This window comes from Canis lupus, chromosome 3, assembly GCF_003254725.2.
Source record: "Canis lupus dingo isolate Sandy chromosome 3, ASM325472v2, whole genome shotgun sequence".
In the NCBI taxonomy this organism is placed as follows: Eukaryota; Metazoa; Chordata; class Mammalia; order Carnivora; family Canidae; genus Canis; species Canis lupus.
Genome location: NC_064245.1, coordinates 47,234,986 through 47,252,891, shown reverse-complemented (window position 1 = coordinate 47,252,891; position 17,906 = coordinate 47,234,986). Strand labels below are relative to the sequence as shown.

Below are 17,906 nucleotides of genomic sequence, written 5' to 3'. Positions count from 1 at the left end.
TCTTTCTGGTTGGACCTTTTGTCCTCTCCACTCTCAGATTATTTTAAGGCAATTATGGATTTGTCACTTTTATAAACTGAGAACACTGGATTACATAATTAAATTGGATTCTTTTTCTAAAATGACTTTTCCTGGAACATCTTTCTTGTTTTCTTTGAAGGCCTTGGTTTTCTTCAGCTTACTTGGCTTTTTTTTTTTTTTTTTTAAAGGTACTTTGGCAATATCCTCCCTTGCCTGAGTGACATTCTGTTTTTCTGGGTTGTCTTTCATCAATTTTGTCTTTTTTGGGGTCCATTTTTGCACATACTGCATGAGTCTCAACCAGTGGTTTCTCCTCTGGCCTCACTTTGTAAATATTATAATGATATATTAGCTGTCACCTGTATTTTGACAACAAACTCCCATTTCTAATCTTAGCTATCAGGCATTTCTTCCACATTTTTTTAACATCTTCATTTCAGTGTTCCACAGCCCATCCAAATTCATTTTGGCTCCTTGTGACTGATTTCATTAAGAGAATATATGATACACTTGGTAGTAGTTATCTGTGGGAAGGAGAGTGATATTTGGGGTTATAGACTCTCATTGTTAGAGGTCTTTTTTACATTTTTTCTATAGATTTGTTGAGTCTTTTTATACAATGATTTGGTATATTGTGAAGAAAAAAAAACTTTTTCTCCAACTAATCTCTCCTTTCAGCTTTATCTTTTTATTTTAAGGTTTTATTTTATTTAAGTAACTTTTGCATGCATACAACAAGGGGCTTGAACTCAGAACCCTGAGATTAAGAGTTGCATGTGACTGAGTCAGCCAGGGGTCCCTACTTTTTTTTTTTTTTGGATTGCTAGTGAGGATTGTTATTGAAAATCAAATCCTGAAGGCAAAGGGTAATTACTGTTGAAGAGTAAAACAGAGTGTTCCAGAGAATGAGGGGTAGTGGTGCTTATTCTGAGGACTTAGTAGCTAAGTGTCAGAAATGACTATTACTCATGCTTCTGGCATGTTATGTATCCTGAGGATTTTAAAGAAATACACAAATGTCCTGAGTTTTACTTAAAATTAGACATGTTGGGGCCCTGGTGGTTTTTTGAATTCTCAGATGGATCAATACACAGTCAAGAGCTGAAACTGGAAGGCATTAGGGAGTTAAAATTCATCAGTAAAGATTCTGTATTGTTTAACTGTTTATATTTTAATGACGAGTAAGCAGTGTGCCATGTAGTTTAAGTTCGAACGAACTTCATTCAGTAACGAAGAGACATTGTTAAACTTTACTGTGTTCCAGGATAATACAGATGGTACTTTATTATCTTTAAACAAAGCTAGTAAGAAACAAGCCTTTTGATACTTAGCTATTTGAATTTTCTTAGATGGAAATACATGTTCTAGTGATGAAAATAGTTAATGGGGATCAAGAAAAAAGGATTCACACATGGTCTATTAATTTTACAGATGTGGGAAGAATATCCTGATGTTTATGGGGTTAGGCGGTCAAACCGAAGCAGACAAGAACCATCACGATTTAATATTAAGGAGGAGGTAAGAAAAATAAATGTTTTAAGGGGATGCATTTAAATTCCTTATCTTACTTACCGTTTTCAACTCTGGTTGTGTATGTTATCATTAACATGACTGAACATTATACCTCAGTTAAGTGACTCTTATGTGAGGTTTTTCAACCTAGAACTGCGAGGAAAACCACAGGTGGCTTTTAAAGAAAGAACTTTCCCAGAAAGATTATATTGTCATAATATTTTAGGAGAGTGTTAGAGTATTCTACAGTATTGGTTTCACATTTGTATTTTCATTTTTTTTTAATGTTTATGGATTTCAAGTGAAATTGACTATCTCAACAGGTTTACCTTTAAAATACCTAGTTTCTAAATCTATATTTTGTTAAAGAGTCACTTGCGTGGTAAATGTGATAATGGACATACTTTCAGATCTATTTCTGAGAAGGGAAGGAGAGTTTGTTTAACTTAAGTAATGTGTTTTAACTAATTATTTAAGTTTACTTTCCGTTTTTAGTGTGTACTATATTTCACACATATTTACTCGGATATAATTGAGAGAGATTAAATAGATTGATGATTTTAAAAAAATTGGTATTATGTATTGGGTTCTGTGGTTTCTATAGCATCAGACTTTCCTCATCTTTCTCAATTTGTGTGGTATTTTTTATCAATTTTTACCTCTATATTTTATAGACCAGTCTGAAGAGATGCTCTTTTATGTCTCAGTGAAATACCCCCTTCCTGCATTCTTAGGAGGACTTTGCTATTCTTAACTTTGTAACATCTTTCTGATGAAAGTTAAATATTAATATCCAGAGGTTAGTGAGTGGAGGTGGGTTTTGGTAAATGTACTTTACAGATCAACTGGACTGTTAACATCCACATTGCATTCAAGGTGTTTTATTTTTGATGACCTGTGAGCTGGTTTGCCTCAGCTTTCTTTTTCCATAGTGTCTAGGATTAGATTCCTGACCCTATGTTTAACAACCAGTCGCATGGTTGTGTCAGTCTTTTTTCCCTTTTTTTGTGTAAATTAACAGGTTCCCGCTAGGGCACAAGACTAACAGCAATAGGAATATTTGCCAGTTTGCCCAACTTGGGGGGAAAAGAGCTTTGAGATGTTTCTGACTAATGAACTTTCCTTGGCTTAGTGCTGTCATCAGAGCACTGTTGGCTGACGATTGAACATGCTCTTCAGTGAGTCTGAAATAGAGTAGATCAGTAGGTCACCACCTTTAATGGTACACTAGATGTGGCATTTTCACATGATATTCTAGATCTGCAATATCCAGTATGGTTGCCACTAACATGTGGCTTTTAAAATTTGTATTAATTAAAGTCCAGTAAAAGGAAAGATACCTTTCCTTAGTCGCACTAGACACATTCAGGGGCTCAGCAGTCACAAGTGGCTGCTGGTCACTAGATTGAACCCTGCAGAGACAGAAAGAACATTTCCATTATCACAGAGAATTTTATCAGACTGTGCCTTGTAGAAGTAAGCGGAGAGAAATATTTCCTGGTGTTAGAGGTAACCACATTGTAACTAATTTTCAAAGGAAAATAAGAGTGAGAACCACCAAACACAGATTTCTTTTGTCTGAGAAGCTCATACTGAATAATGTTATTATTGAGTAAATTGTTGAACCAGGGGGTTGTGTTGTCCCTAAGAACTGTGAATTAAAGTCTGTGATCATTTTTCCCCCCCCTCACACACTGAAGGCAAGTAGCGGGTCTGAGAGTGGGAGCCCAAAAAGAAGAGGCCAGAGGCAGCTGAAGAAACAGTAAGTTTTTTCATGGGGCACTTATTTCACCCAGGAGTTTCGAGAATGTCCACTTCTCTGTGGCTGTTATTGCTGTGTTGTAGTCCACCCTGGGTCCCAGAGCCCCCTGCTCCTCTTGCTGTCATGGGCTCTTGTCCCTGTGACCTGCTGCCTTGGCAGTCTCTGAAGCTCAGATTCCCTGTCTCGTGTGTGTGCCACCTGGGTACCCCGTTAACCTGGTTGTTTTTCTTTAAATGAGCACAGATTCTCTTCTGGTTGAGCAAGGAACAAATTTAGATTTGCTGTTTTTCATTTGTTCTTTTTGTGGGTGTGGCAAATTTATATTGATTGGGCAAAGACACCCAATGTAGTGTGAAATTTCATCTTATTACCATATGATTTTAATACTGCAGTTCACAAGCTAGAAAATTTTAATTCTTGGGCTTATGTGAAATTCCTTTAGGACCTAGATTATATATAATTTTTAAATTTTATAAATTCTACTTAAGGTGAAAAATAATTTGCCCTTTTTGGGGGGGAGGGGGAATTTAAAAGTCCTATTTGGAGCGGGTATGGATCTCTGAAAGTTTGAATTCTACAGCCTGTCTCCTCAGGGACTGCACTTGAAAATGTAGATATTAAAAACCTGGCAGATAGGGCAGCCCTGGTGACTCAGCGGTTTAATGCCGCCTTCAGCCCAGGGTGTGATCCTGAAGACCCGGGATCGAGTCCCACGTCAGGCTCTCTACATGGAGCCTGCTTCTCCCTCTGCCTGTGTCTCTGCCTCTCTCTCTTCCTCTGTGTGTTTCTCATGAATAAATAAATAAAATCTTAAAACAAAGACCAAACACCACCTGGCAGATAAATTCAGGGGTCTCTTGTGGTAAATAATTGTGGCATCTTAAAATAGAGTCCTAAATATTAGGACTAAAATATTAGTTCTGCATAATAAGTATTTGGCCTAAGGCAAAGGAGTTTGAATTTTTTAAACTCTTTTTCTCATTTCTAAAATAGAGTAATACTTGTTCTGCCAACCTAACAGGGTTGCTGGAAACTATGCTAAGAAAAGTCAAGTAGTTTTGCCATCCCCAGAACACCTGCAATTTTCATTTGTGTTTTAAGTATTTAGTTCGATTTGGAGGAAAAACTGTAGGCAAGCCTGTATTTCTTGGCATCTTAGAAGGCTTTTGTTCTACTCCAATCTCATGGCCTGCTTGGGGGACTTATTTTGGTCTAATGGCCTTTTGGGGCCTTTTGGGAAGTCCATGCATATGCTCTTTCCTCCACCATCTGGCTATATTCTACTGGTCTCTTGGCAGGGATCTAAGTGGTGCTGTGCTTGAAAACCTCCACATCCTGCTTTAATGGCCTTCTCTGGGTGTACAGAAAGCCCACTGGCCCCTGTACTTCTTTTCCTTTTGTCAATCCTAAGAGTTTTCTAAAGTTGATGGCCCTCAGAGACCTTCTTTCCCCTGAGTAGAACCTTAGTTCCTCCTAGGGAAGTGTATGTTCTGTAAGGCTGCTTCCCCACCCCGGGCCTTAGGAACTTAGTGGGAGCTGAGGAGTTCCTATCAGGCATATTTGTTGGGGCACTGGGCTAGCCTCCCTTCTTGCCATCATCTGGGCGGCAGGTTGGGAACTGGGGCTTATGGGGAGCTCTTCTGAGTCCGTTTAATTCGTAGAATTAGAGGAGGTGCTATAGTTTCAAGGCATAGCACTACAAGGGGCCCTCTATTACCTGAGCAAGCTTAACAGAACCTAGTGTGTGGGCACAACGGATTTCAGAATTGAGAGACTCCAAGGGAGCGGAGATTCTGAAATATTAGCACAGGGAAATGCTTTTCTGAAACCCTGCAAACTACTCACACAGATTTTGAAGCTTTTTAAAAGGAGCTATTTTTGTTAACGTTTTTGTTTTTTTGAAATTGTAACTTTATGAAAGTTCTAAGAATAAAAATAGTATAAGAAATGCCTGTGTACTTTGCGTAGAATTACACTGGTTAACATTTTTGCCCCATTTGCTTTATTGTTGGTGCTTTCTTTGTGTGTGTGTATATATTATATGTATATATATACATGTATGCATGCACATAATATTTTTTTCTGAACCATGTAAGACTAAAATTGACATACATTATGGCCTTTTATCTTTAAATACTGAAGTGTGGACTCCCTAAGAAGAATATTCTCTTTCATAAGCACAGAATAGTTTTAATATAGATTTAACTTTGCTAAAATTCTTTGTGTAGTTCATATTCACATTTTGTTAATTGAACCAATAATGTCTTTTTATAACTTTTCAGGCTGCCACTGCAGCGTCTTGTCTGGGGTTAGATGTGGTGTATTATTGGTCATGTTTCCTTAGAGCACTTTCACAGTGCTTTCACACTTTGCTTTTATGACCTTGACATTTTTGAAGAATAGAGTCATAGGGATTAACTCCCCAGAGTCATAATGTGAATTCGCATTTTAAAAATGTAGAAGTAAAGCAGTATAATGCTTCTGTACAATATTGGGAACATTTTTAAAATTAGTTGGCAATGTTAAAAATTTGAGAAATGATGCTTAAGAATCCAGATTTCTAGGTGCTTCTTAGAAAATCTGTTAGTGATGGCCCCCGTAACAGTAGTCTTTGTAACCTTCTGATGGACTTGGGGGTTCTCCATTTGACCCCATTTAGAGTCCTTACCTGGCCTCAGTGGGTATTTGAGATTATAACCCCTGACCTAGTCATATAAACCAATAAATTTTTAAATTTTATTTAACCTACTCCTGCTGTTTTGATCACTGAACTCTCTTCCATGCAGTACTTTTTTTTTTAATATTTATTTTTACTTATTTATGATAGACATAGAGAGAGAGAGAGGCAGAGACACAGGCAGAGGGAGAAGTAGGCTCCATGCCTGGAGCCTGATGCGGGACTCGATCCTGGGACTCCAGGATCGCTCCCTGGGCCAAAGGCAGGCGCGAAACCGCTGAGCTACCCAGGGATCCCCTTCCATGCAGTACTTATTAATGTTGTCCAAGTTTGTGAAGTGTTGTATAGGATTTTTGCTGACTCATTATGGTCCCTTCAGTGCTTCAAACTACTCTCTAGAATTGTTCTAGAATCTTCTCTCCAACTGGAATAAGAAAAAAATGTGTTAGCTATAAATCACTTGAAGTTTTTCTCCTGGAGGAAAGAGTTATTTTTTCCTTTCTAGTGCTTTGAATTGGAACTCTGACAAACGCATGACACAGTGGAGGAGAATCTGTTAGCCCCAGATTATCATTTTTCATTGGAACTTGCTCCTGAATGGGGTTCTCTCTGGGAAAATGTACTGAAAATAACTGAAATTTAAGCAGTTCTTTTTTTCTTTTCCTGATCTGCCTTCTAATGTAGAGGAGAAAGGAATCGCCTTCTTTGGGCTCTTACAGATAGTTACTAAGAAAAGTATCATTAATTATTGGCCAGAGTTTAGGCCTGTTTTATTTACAAAGGAATTTTGTTCATTCCCTCTTTCACAACTGTTTATTTTTTTTAAATTAATTTATTCATAGAGACACAGAGAGAGAGGCAGAGACACAGGCAGAGGGAGAAGCATGCACCATGTAGGGAGCCCGATGTGGGACACGATCCCGGGTCTCCAGGATCACGCCCCTGGCTGCAGGCGGCGCTAAACCGCTGTGCCACCGGGGCTGCCCGCACATCTGTTTAGATTTGATTTGTGTCTTAGGGTCTGTGTTCTGCTGAACACCTTTTTTCCAATAAAGGAAGAAAACTATTCCTAGTTAGCTTGGATTCTCACTTTTTTATGTCTATTTACATTGTCTTGGGGCCTCAGTGGCTAAATCTTAATATTTTTCTCCCCAATTCTGACAATTTTGGTAAAGAAAAAATTACAGTGATTCCCCTTTAGGGAATCTTAGGGAATCTCATGATGCTCTCTTAGAGCTGGGTCTGGCAATTCAAGTCTCCTTTGAAATACAAAAAAAATTTTAATTACAATATTGTATTTTGGATAACTCCTCATTGTACTCTGACTTGTAGTGTATGGCATAGTCAAGGAGTCATCCTCATAAATTTTATTTATTTATTCATGAGAGACAGAGAGAGAGAGAGGCAGAGACACAGACAGAGGGAGAAGCAGGCTCCACGCAGGGATCCTGATGTAGGACTCAATCCCGGGACTCCAGAATCATGGGCTGAAGGCAGGTGCTAAACCTCTGAGCCACCCAGGGATCCCCATAAAATTTGTATTATGTATAAGAAACCAGTGATCTAGGAGAGCCCTTGACATCTACAAGGTTGAGAAGTAAATCGTTTTGTAACTGATCACTTTTCTCATCTCTTTATACAAAGTGACTTACGTAACTTACTTTTCCTCCTGTTCTTGAAAGTTAATAGAAAATTTAAAACAATCCAGCCAATTTCAAATATATGTGCAAACTAACCCAATTAGGCCTTTTAAGCCTTTGAGTTCAGATCCTCCCAGAATGTGCAAGCCTGGTGTTTCCTGATTTCTGTGGTCTTCAGTGGGTTATGATGGAGAGAAGGATGGCTGGAGGTTTGACATGTTATGACAAACACCTTGTTTTCACTGGGCTTTGGTTTCCTTCTTTAAGAGGAAGCCTTTGGGCCAGTTTATTTGCTCAGTTTTTGTACATTTCTCATACTGGAAGATTCTGAGTCTTCCTGATTGTCCATAAGTATATAAACCTGCAATTTTAAGTAGAAAACTCTAGCCTTAGCATGGATTCTGTCAAGTTGACTGCCATTTTAGTCTCTTAAAGTTGTAGAAGTGGACCTCCTTAGCTGCCCAGATTTAGATTCTCAGTTCCTGTGGAGTTATGTAAATTACAGTTAATATTTGACTGTGGATCTTTCCCATCTGACCCGCTCTCCCTTACATCTTAGTTGTTTATGTTCTCTCCAGGTTCTTTCCTGTGAAGTCACATCTCTACTTAGGCTATGTGAGCCCCTTCCAAGAGGTTAACTGTTCTGGACTTGGTCTAAGGAAGATTGTAGCTGCATGTACCAATCCCCCAGCACCTGGAGACATCTTCCCTCCTTCCTTCCTAACCATCCCCTTCTATTCCTTTGATTCCTCAGCAAACATTTATTGTACTAAGTTCTAGAAAGGAGACTAAGACAGGTGCCCAGAGAGTAGTTAGACAGAAGGAGGTGTTTGTTTTTAAGAGAGATGGAAGGATATTAGGCAACATTAATATGCCTCAGTGTCTTAGCAGTCTGCTTCCAAAGTACCTACCTGTCTGTTAGACTGATAGGGTTTATTTTTAAATTATTTCTTTACTTAACAAAGGAGTATCTCCCTCCATTTGTTTGCCTTTGTGGTAAGCTCTGGTACAAAGATGAGCAGAAGTGGGCTTGCCCAGAAGCAGTCCCCTACTCCCAGGGCAATGGGTATTAAACAAACATGCCAGTTGAACTTGAGTGCTGTACATAGACCTGCTCTGCTGCCTTCTCACTCATCCTAGAGTCTCCATTCACTTAGGTGTAGGGTGGCTCAGGAGTTGGTACATAAGCCACCTTCTGGCAATAAACTTCCATTATTCCTTTGACCTATTCTCCTGTGAAGAATGACTTTGTGATTCTCTAATAGTTGTCTTTAGTATAAGCTTATTTCCTAGTCATGGACCCAGAGGCACAGAGGTAATTGTTTTGGAAAATCTCAGGTACTGGGAAGCCCGGCAGGTACTTTATCGCCTGCCTTCAGCCCAGGGTGTGATCCTGGATTCCTGGGATCGAGTCCCACATCGGGCTCCCTGCATGGAGCCTGCTTTTCCCTCTGCCTGTGTCTCTGCCTCTCTCTCTCTCGCTGTGTGTCTCTCATGAATAAATAAATAAAATCTTTTAAAAAACAAATAAACAAAAGAAACAAACAAAACAAAATCTCAGGTATTTGGCTTTGAGTTTCAGTGTCGTTTTTCTTTTGGGTATTTCATGCCCAGTGGCGATTATATGTTCCTTCTTCTCTAGAAATGAGCTAAGTCCCACATTTGGTCTTTAAGTAAACCTCAAAAACTGGGGTGGTAGGAAAGACCTATAAGGTATGGATGGCTCTTGAATGTCCTCTGAGATCTCAAGGAGCAAAGGAACACCTGCTGTATCTAATAATTACTAAAAACTGCATTTTTAGCTGAACAGATTATTTAGTAGGTAGTAGGTTTACTAGTGAAAAATACTTTTAGAGACTGTTTAATCAAATATATTTTAAAGATGTTAAAATATGTAGCATAGTAGTTCTAGAATGAGTCTATAACCAGTATTAGCATCAGCTTTGAATTTGTTAAGATTCAAATTTTTAAGCCACTTATTAATGACGTACTAAATCAGAAACTGTGGCTGTGGTCCAGAAATTTGTTTAGTAAGTCCTTTAGGTGGTTCTGATCATCTTAATTTGAGAACTATTGGTCTAATTTATATTACAGCTTCAATCTGTTCAAGAATAGTAGTAAATAAAAATAATAGTAAATAAAAGTAGAATATGAGAAATTTAACTGCTTCCCCCCCACCCAGAATAGTTTAAAAAATACTTCTTCAGTTTCCATTTTCATTTATTTTTGTTACCAGAGAAAAAAATAGGAAAAGATAATAACAGCCAGAATTTAAGTGGAGCTAGAATAAACTTTAGCTATAATACTAAAACATACATGTTCTGCCTTTTGGAGAGTACAGTTGAAATTAATTTTGTCAGGTTCTTCAAACTATATTATCTTCAGGAGTTCTTTTAGAAAAAAAATCATTTTGCTTTGCTTTTGATCACAGAGAAAAATGGAAACGGGAGCCCTCAGAAGATGAACAGGAGCAAGGCACCAGTGCAGAGAGCGAAGCAGAGCAAAAAAAAGTGAAAGCCAGAAGACCTGTCCCCAGAAGGTGCAGTGTTTACTTGAAGATCTCTGCTTCTGGTGGCGCTTAATTTGCGTTAGATGGAGGATGATGCAGTGCTTAGAACGACAGCCTTAATGGATGGGATACATGTTACGATTCTGGGCTTTGGAAGTCTGGTTCACTTCTTGCTGGGCTACCTCGTTAGCAAGTGATTAGATGATGGGGATGTTACACTTGACTGGGTATTTGCATGGTATGTTGTGCAGGGCAAAGCTTCTGTTTCTTACCCATGGCATACTGGTTATTAGGGGTGGATATATCTTCTGCTTTTAAAAAACCTCCCTGTGTATTTGTGTAGCGTGCAGGCTCTTTTGGGGAGAAGACATTCCTAAGTTTAAAACACTGGCTGGTTGAACACATTCTTCACTATTAACCTTGTTCTTAGAATCTAGCATTAAGCAGAGAATCTGATTGTGCAGAGAAAGAAGTAGGCCGAGGTGGCAAGAGACTGGTAATTTTTGGTCAGATGTCAGTAGCAGAGAGAGGTACTGCTGTTGGGAAAAGGAAGGTGGGAGGCAGAGAAAAATAGCAGGGAAATTTACCTCTCAGTATTGCTTTATTTTTTTTTTTTTTTTTTTTTTTTTTTTTTTTTCAGTATTGCTTTAGGATGGGGTTGATAGCCAGATCCTACTCACCACCTATTTCTGTAGGGCTTGCAAGTTAAGTATAGATTTTGTAAATAAACATTTATAGTTTGATGATAGGGAACACTAAATTTGAACCTCAGTTAAGTGAAATTAATTCAAAAAGAATTCTGTTCTTATTAGCTGTGTATCACAGTATGTGTACTGAGTGATAATTGAGTTTTGTTAATAAACATTGTATGAAAACTTACTTTCCCTTGTTATGTAAGTACCTGTGTAGTGGCCTCAGTTTTGCCTCTTGTCTGGGAAAGCCAAAAATGTTTATTATGTGCTAGCCATTTGTGGCAAAACATTTGCCTACTTCTGACTTAGGATATTGTACACCAGTCCCACCCCAGCAGGGAAATTTGTCATCTGAGTTTGGTCTCTTTTGGTCCAAATTTAAGCTCACAGGACTAGGAAGCTACTTTAGCTTTCTCTTTTAGAGTTTACCTGTCATTTATTGAGTAGTTGATCATCTGTCTCTGTAGTGTTGTTTGTGGAAGGTACAAGAGAAACAGGGTTTTGAGTTTCCATCTCCCTCTACCTCCTTTCACCTTTCTACCATGGGTAGAATATTTGGGAATTTCCTTCTGAGAGTATCTGGGCTGTGGCCTCCAATCCTGATTGTAAGTGGGAGTCACCTGTGGAGCATCTCCTCAGCCTGTTCTGGTCTGTGGAAGGGCACGCACTCTCAGGTTGTCTTTTAGGTATATTTTGTACACATGTAACACAAATACATGTGTAGTGATTTCTTATCTTTTGCTCCTTTTATATAGATAGAATTTCATGCATCTTGTTCTGCATTTTTCTTTTGTTCTCTTGGAAATCATTTCATATCAGTTTTTGGAATTTTTTTTTTTTTTTTTTTTTTTTTTTTGTGGCTACCTAGTATTCTGTTCAGTGAACTGATTCCCAGTTGATGAAGACTTAGCGTTTTTCTAATCTTTTGTTATTGCAAACAGTACTACAGTGAATACCTTATTATGCCTGTATCTGTAAGATCAATTCTCAGAAGTAAAATTGTTAACATTTGTGAGTTTGATACTTTCAAATTGCCCACCAAAGAGATACCATCAGCAACATGTTGCGTATGTATTTTTATATCTGATAGCACTGAGGAATAGTTGAGAACCATTGCCTGAGAATCCACTGCATCTTCTGTATATGATTGGGGATTCTCAGCATTAGAATCACTTTTGTGTTGAAAATGCAGATTTTCTAGTCAGTTAGAATCTCAGCAAGTGGGACCCAGAAATACATATTTCTGACATTCCACAGGTTAATCTTATTTGTGTACTGCTACTCTGGGAAATTATAAAGATGTGAAATAGACACCAAGGGATAGAGTGAAAACTTTGCCATTTTTCTTTTCTGATTTTAGAACAGTGCCCAAACCTCGAGTTAAAAAGCAGCCTAAGACTCAGCGTGGCAAGAGAAAAAGACAGGATTCTTCTGATGATGATGATGAAGACGATGAAGCTCCTAAGAGGCAGACTCGGCGCAGAGCAGCTAAAAATGTTAGGTGGGTGATGGCTTCATGTGAGGGTGATAGTGTAGTTGGTTAGAGCTTGGTCCTGGTAAGTCCAGGATGTTGCATTTGAAAGGCAAAAGTAATGACCTGTATCTGGAGGTTGTGCTCAGAAATCTGATCAGAGTTCTTGCAGAAGGAATGGTGTGGACCAGTGGGAATGTGGAAGGAATAGCAGTGACTTATTTCAGACCTTCATTTGTGGAAAGAAAACTGCTTCAGGTTATGTTCTGTTGAGATGACTTAGTGATGCTGTCTTCATTTCATATCATCCTTTCTCAGGAAAGATGCTTGGATTGTATTCTCACTTCTAAATTGCTCCTTTAATCAGATTCTCCTGAGGGTCACCTTACATACTTGGGTGCCATAGTTTTATTAAGTTTTCTAATAGGGTATGAAACATTAGTAGGAAATAAAACACTGGAAGGGACACATGCAGGCATCAAGATTTTACTTTATAGGAGTCGAAGGGCATTTTATTTTCTTCTAGAAGATACACAGGTTTCTTCTGGTCTACTTAGAGATGGTGAAGCTAAGTCCTGGAGATCCTAACCTGTCCATGTGTCCAGGTATGATGCCACAGCTAGGGATTAGGTGCGGAGTATGCTGACATATAGTTAGCCCTTCTTCCTCCTGCACTTGTTGTACATTCAGGAGTGTTTTTCTCACATGTAACTCCCAAACCGTTTGTTGCCTATTTATTGTAGGAGGTTACATTTTAATATTTTATTACCAGGAAGTATGTTAGTTGTAGTTTTCAACACTTTGAGAATACCTAAATTTCATATTCTGTTCACTGGTAAAATACAGGGTTCAAACATTCAGTCTTAGAAGTAACTGCTTCCTTTGTGCTTAATAAAAGAGTAACTTTTTTTCATTTAATCATGCATTTTCTTCGTAGTTGTTCCCTCGTTTCTGTGGTCATGATCTCCTATCACAAAAAGAAAGCATAGCCGTGTCCTTGGAGTTGTGTGTATCTTACTTACACAAATCACTACAAAATGTAGTCTGGTTTTATTTTGAACTGTGAGTGAGCCTTCCTGCAGTTCTTTGTGGACATGCATAACTACTTAAGTAGGAAAAAAGGAACTCTGAGCCCACTTTAACTGTGGCTGATCTTAAGACAACATGGAGCCAAAAGGGTATAGTTCTTTAATGGTGATATATTTAATGTTGTTTAAGTCTGAAGCAGTAGCTTCTCATTTATTTGGCATTTTTCCTCATGCAGTTACAAGGAAGATGATGACTTTGAGACCGACTCTGATGACCTCATTGAGATGACTGGAGAAGGAGCCGATGAGCAGCAGGATAACAGTGAAACTATTGAAAAGGTCTTAGATTCAAGGCTGGGAAAGAAAGGAGGTATGTGTCTTTGGGAAGCAAATTACTTCTTATATCTGCTCAGCGAGGTCCAAATCTTGTGTATTTTCAGCTCTGAGATGAATTTCAGTCCATGCTTACATTGGTTGTGAAATGTGGATTTTTTTTTCTTTATCACATCTTAATTTAAATTTTAATTAGTTAACATACAGTGTAATATTAGTGTCAGGTATACCATATAGTGATTCAGCACTTCCATGGATCATCTCATGCTCATCAGAAGTGCACTCCTTCATTCTCCTTACCTGTTTGACCCATCCCCGCCTACCTGCCTCCATTTTGGCAACTAACCATCAGCTTTTCTCTATAGTCAAGAGTCTGTTTTTTTATTTGCATCTCCCTCCCTCCCCTTTCATCTGTTTTGTTTCTTAAACTCCACATAAGTGAAGTTATATGGTACTTGTCCCTCTCTGACTTACTTCACTGAGCGTAATACTCTCCGGATCCATCGATGTTGTTGCAAATGGCAAAATTTCATTCTTTTTTATGGCTGAGTAATATTCCATTGTGTATATGTACCATATCTTTTCTGTCCATTCATCTGTCAGTGGATATTTGGACTCCTTCCATAATTTGGCTGTTGTTGATAATGCTGCTGTAAACATCGATGTACATGTGTGCCTTCAAATCCATATTTTTGTATCCTTTGGGTCAATACCTTGTAGTGCAGTTGCTGGATTGTAGGGTAGCTCTGTTTTTAACTTTCTGAGGAACTTCTGTATTGTTTTCCAGAGTGGCTGCACCAGTTTGCATGAAAATGGAAGTTTTTCTGACCCAGTCTCATGTTTCATTGCTGAGGATGTAGGGATATATGTGCTGTATGTCTTTGAGACTTGAAAATTAAGATAGTAAAGATATGTTAATCTCTTAAAAAGCAGTGATGTAGCAGAGATTCTTGCTCACAAACATTAAACAAATTTACCTTTAATTAGGGGTTTCTGAATCTCCTTGTGAAGTGTGTCAAACTGGCTAAATACATATGTGGATGACAGTGAAGATTTTTATTTTTATTTATTTCGTAAGTTTTGTTTATTTATTCATGAGAGACACGGAAAGAGAGAGAGGCAGAGACATAGGCAGAGAGGGAAGTAGACTTCATGCAGGGAGCCCGATGTGGGAGTCGATCTCAGGACTCCAGAATCATGCCCTGGGCTGAAGGCAGGCGCTCACAAATAAATGAAATCTTTATTTAAAAAAAAAAAAAAAAAAAGGCAGCTCAGGTGGCTCAACGGTTTAGTGCTGCCTTCAGCCCAGGGTGTGGTCCTGGAGGCCCAGGATCGAGTCCCACGTTGGGCTCCCTGAATGGAGCCTGCTTCTCCCTCTGCCTCTGTGTGTCTCTGCCCCCCCACCCCCTCTGTGTGTGTGTGTGTGTGTCTCATGAATAAATAAATGAATTCTTACAGAAAAAAAAAAAAAATGAAGGCAGGCGCTCAACTGCTGAGCCACTCAGGCATCCCAAGATTTTTTTTTTAAATATCTAACTTGAGGTGTCTCCTAACTCCGTTTCTTTAAAGTAAGCTTCCATGTAGAAAATATGAAATATTGCCTAATTCTTTTTTCTTTGTCTTTTTTTTCATCCAGCCTCATTGGAGTTTTAGAGTTAACAGAGTACTTTGGGTGGATGGGTAATTGGACAGGGTGATGGTGGGGATTTTTGTTTTCTTAAATTTCTGGGAGAGACAGACTTGTTTTCTGAGTTAATAGGGACCAAATCAAAAGGATATTTCTCTTCCACCTTTATTTTGTTTGGATACAAGGATTTCTTTGATTTCATCAGCAAATTTTGGAAAACATTTTAAAGTTTAGAAAATGGGTTTGCACTTTGAAAATATTTGAAATTACAGATCTTGTTCATCCTGTATTGTTTGTGAATTTGTGCATATTTTTAAGTCAGAGTATTTTGTGCTTCATCCAAAAAGAGACTCTTCAGATGAATCCATACTTGAGAAGCTTTTTCAGAGTCTGGTTTAATACACTTTTCAAAGTTTATCTGAATTGTTTTGCAGCCACCGGAGCTTCTACTACTGTGTATGCGATTGAAGCTAATGGAGACCCTAGTGGTGACTTTGACACTGAAAAGGATGAAAGCGAAGTCCAGTACCTTATCAAGTGGAAGGGTTGGTCTTATATCCACAGCACATGGGAGAGCGAAGAATCCTTACAGCAGCAGAAAGTGAAAGGACTCAAAAAATTAGAGAACTTCAAGAAGAAAGAGGATGAAATCAAGCAATGGTACATTTTTAAAGTCATGGGATATTTGCAGCCTTCAGGGAAGGGAAGGTTTTTAAATAATGTGGGGAATGCACAGCTGTCTAGGAACTCAAATTTTGCCTTGATTATTGAGCACAGAGCCATCCAAAATTCCATTTTATAAAGTTGTGACCTGAAGACAGTATATATTTCCATATATGGTCACCAAGTTTGTAGAGTTGAATAATAATAAGTAGTTTATGGAGCATTTTGTGCATGTGATGTTTTTAATCCTCACAATAAGCCCATGAGATTCTCCTTGTTGTATACATTTTGTAGGTGAAGGAGTGAGGCACAGAGCAGCTTTTCTGGGGGGACCCAGGTTTGGAACTCTGGTAGCCAGAGCTCCTAAACACTTTGATATTTCTCATGTATGTTGGGGTTGCTTAGATGTCAGGAGCTAATATTCTAGAACTATCTGGGTTCTGGTGTACTTAACACTATTCTTAGTTTTACACCATTTGCAGAAATGGTGTGACAAAAACAGAACTCCTGAAGCTGTGTTAGACTGTTGTGTTTTTAGTTTTCTTATAACTTTGAATGTGATTGAGTTGCATATGAGAAATATGTGGGGGCTGTAGTACCCACAAACCTAAACTAATAATCAAGTTCAATCCTGAAGACATACCTGTTAGTGTAATGTGATCAGGTTTTTTTTTGTGTTAGAAGTAGGGCCAGATGGGTTCTAGGTCCCCTTTCACTATTACCCACAGTATGGTCCTTCAGTAATTCCTTTATTTTTCCTTTGAGTGTCCTGAAGATGGTGTAGGTTGGAAAGTGGTTAGAAATTTAAAATCCTAAGAGGTACAGTAGCATTTCATTTCTGGTTACTGCTGTTATCCTTCTATAGAATTTTGATGCCAGGAATAACTGGTTTTTCATAAAAGCTACATTGAATCACTCCTAAAGCTCATATCTATATGAAAAAAGGCACGTTTCCTTTTAAATATAGAAGATTGTTTTAAGGATCCCTGGGTGGTGCAGCGGTTTGGCGCCTGCCTTTGGCCCAGGGCGCGATCCTGGAGACCCGGGATCGAATCCCACATCGGGCTCCCGGTGCATGGAGCCTGCTTCTCCCTCTGCCTGTGTCTCTGCCTCTCTCTCTATCATAAAAAAAAAAAAAAGAAAAAAAAAAAAAAGATTGTTTTATTGTCCTATTCTTTTTTTTTTTTTAAAGATTTTATTTATTCATGAGTGACACAGAGAGAGGAGTGAGAGGGAGAGAGAGAGAGAGAAAGAGAGAGAGAGAGGCAGAGACACAGAGGGAGAAGCAGGCTCCATGCAGGGAGCCTGATGTGGGACTCGAGCCTGGGTCTTCAGGATCACACCCTGGACTGCAGGCGGCGCTAAACTGCTGCGCCACTGGGGCTGCACTTATTGTCCTATTCTGTTTAGATATATGAATTTATCATACAAAGTAGTTATTTTTAGGTTTCTCTATAAAGAAAGAGCAATGGTGTGTCCTATGAGTCTTAAGAGTTTTTGAAAGTGTATTTTTTTGTAAAATATCTTGCCTTACTAGTAGTAAAGGATTTCCAAAGGGACAGATGGAAGTAAAGACTCCATTTCCTTTTCTCTTTTTGCCTTGACTTTGATAGATATATATAGATTTTCCAAATCTAACTGGTATGCATTTTTTTTTCTTCTGTGTAGGTTAGGAAAAGTCTCTCCTGAAGATGTGGAATATTTTAACTGCCAACAAGAGCTGGCCTCAGAGTTGAACAAACAGTATCAGATAGTCGAAAGAGTAATTGGTGAGCACATGGAAACTTACTTGAGCAGTGTTTGATCTCCATGAATAATGGCTTTTGGTTTTGGGTAATGTAAATGACAAAATGCATTTTGCGGGCTTACTCTTTGAGACTAGATATTTTGAAGGAGAAGTTAACAAGATTTGCTGGTAAATTATGATTTGGGGGATGAGGGATGGATGTTAGGGTGATACCAAGATTTTTG

At 38.5% G+C, this 17,906-nt stretch overlaps 1 protein-coding gene across 6 annotated transcripts in view; it reads left to right on the top strand.

The window, feature by feature from the left end:
* CHD2 (chromodomain helicase DNA binding protein 2) overlaps positions 1 to 17,906 on the top strand; it is a 123,375-nt gene that overhangs the window by 28,264 nt on the left and 77,205 nt on the right. For 5 of the 6 annotated variants that reach the window (XM_025436936.3, XM_025436939.3, XM_025436940.3 and 2 more), the window contains 7 exons: positions 1,453 to 1,539; positions 3,234 to 3,295; positions 10,044 to 10,151; positions 12,174 to 12,314; positions 13,549 to 13,682; positions 15,707 to 15,932; positions 17,604 to 17,704. In XM_025436936.3, the coding sequence (XP_025292721.1) occupies positions 1,453 to 1,539; positions 3,234 to 3,295; positions 10,044 to 10,151; positions 12,174 to 12,314; positions 13,549 to 13,682; positions 15,707 to 15,932; positions 17,604 to 17,704 (859 nt within the window). The remainder of the gene's footprint in view (positions 1 to 1,452; positions 1,540 to 3,233; positions 3,296 to 10,043; positions 10,152 to 12,173; positions 12,315 to 13,548; positions 13,683 to 15,706; positions 15,933 to 17,603; positions 17,705 to 17,906) is intronic. The other variant, XM_025436938.3, reaches the window with a different exon arrangement.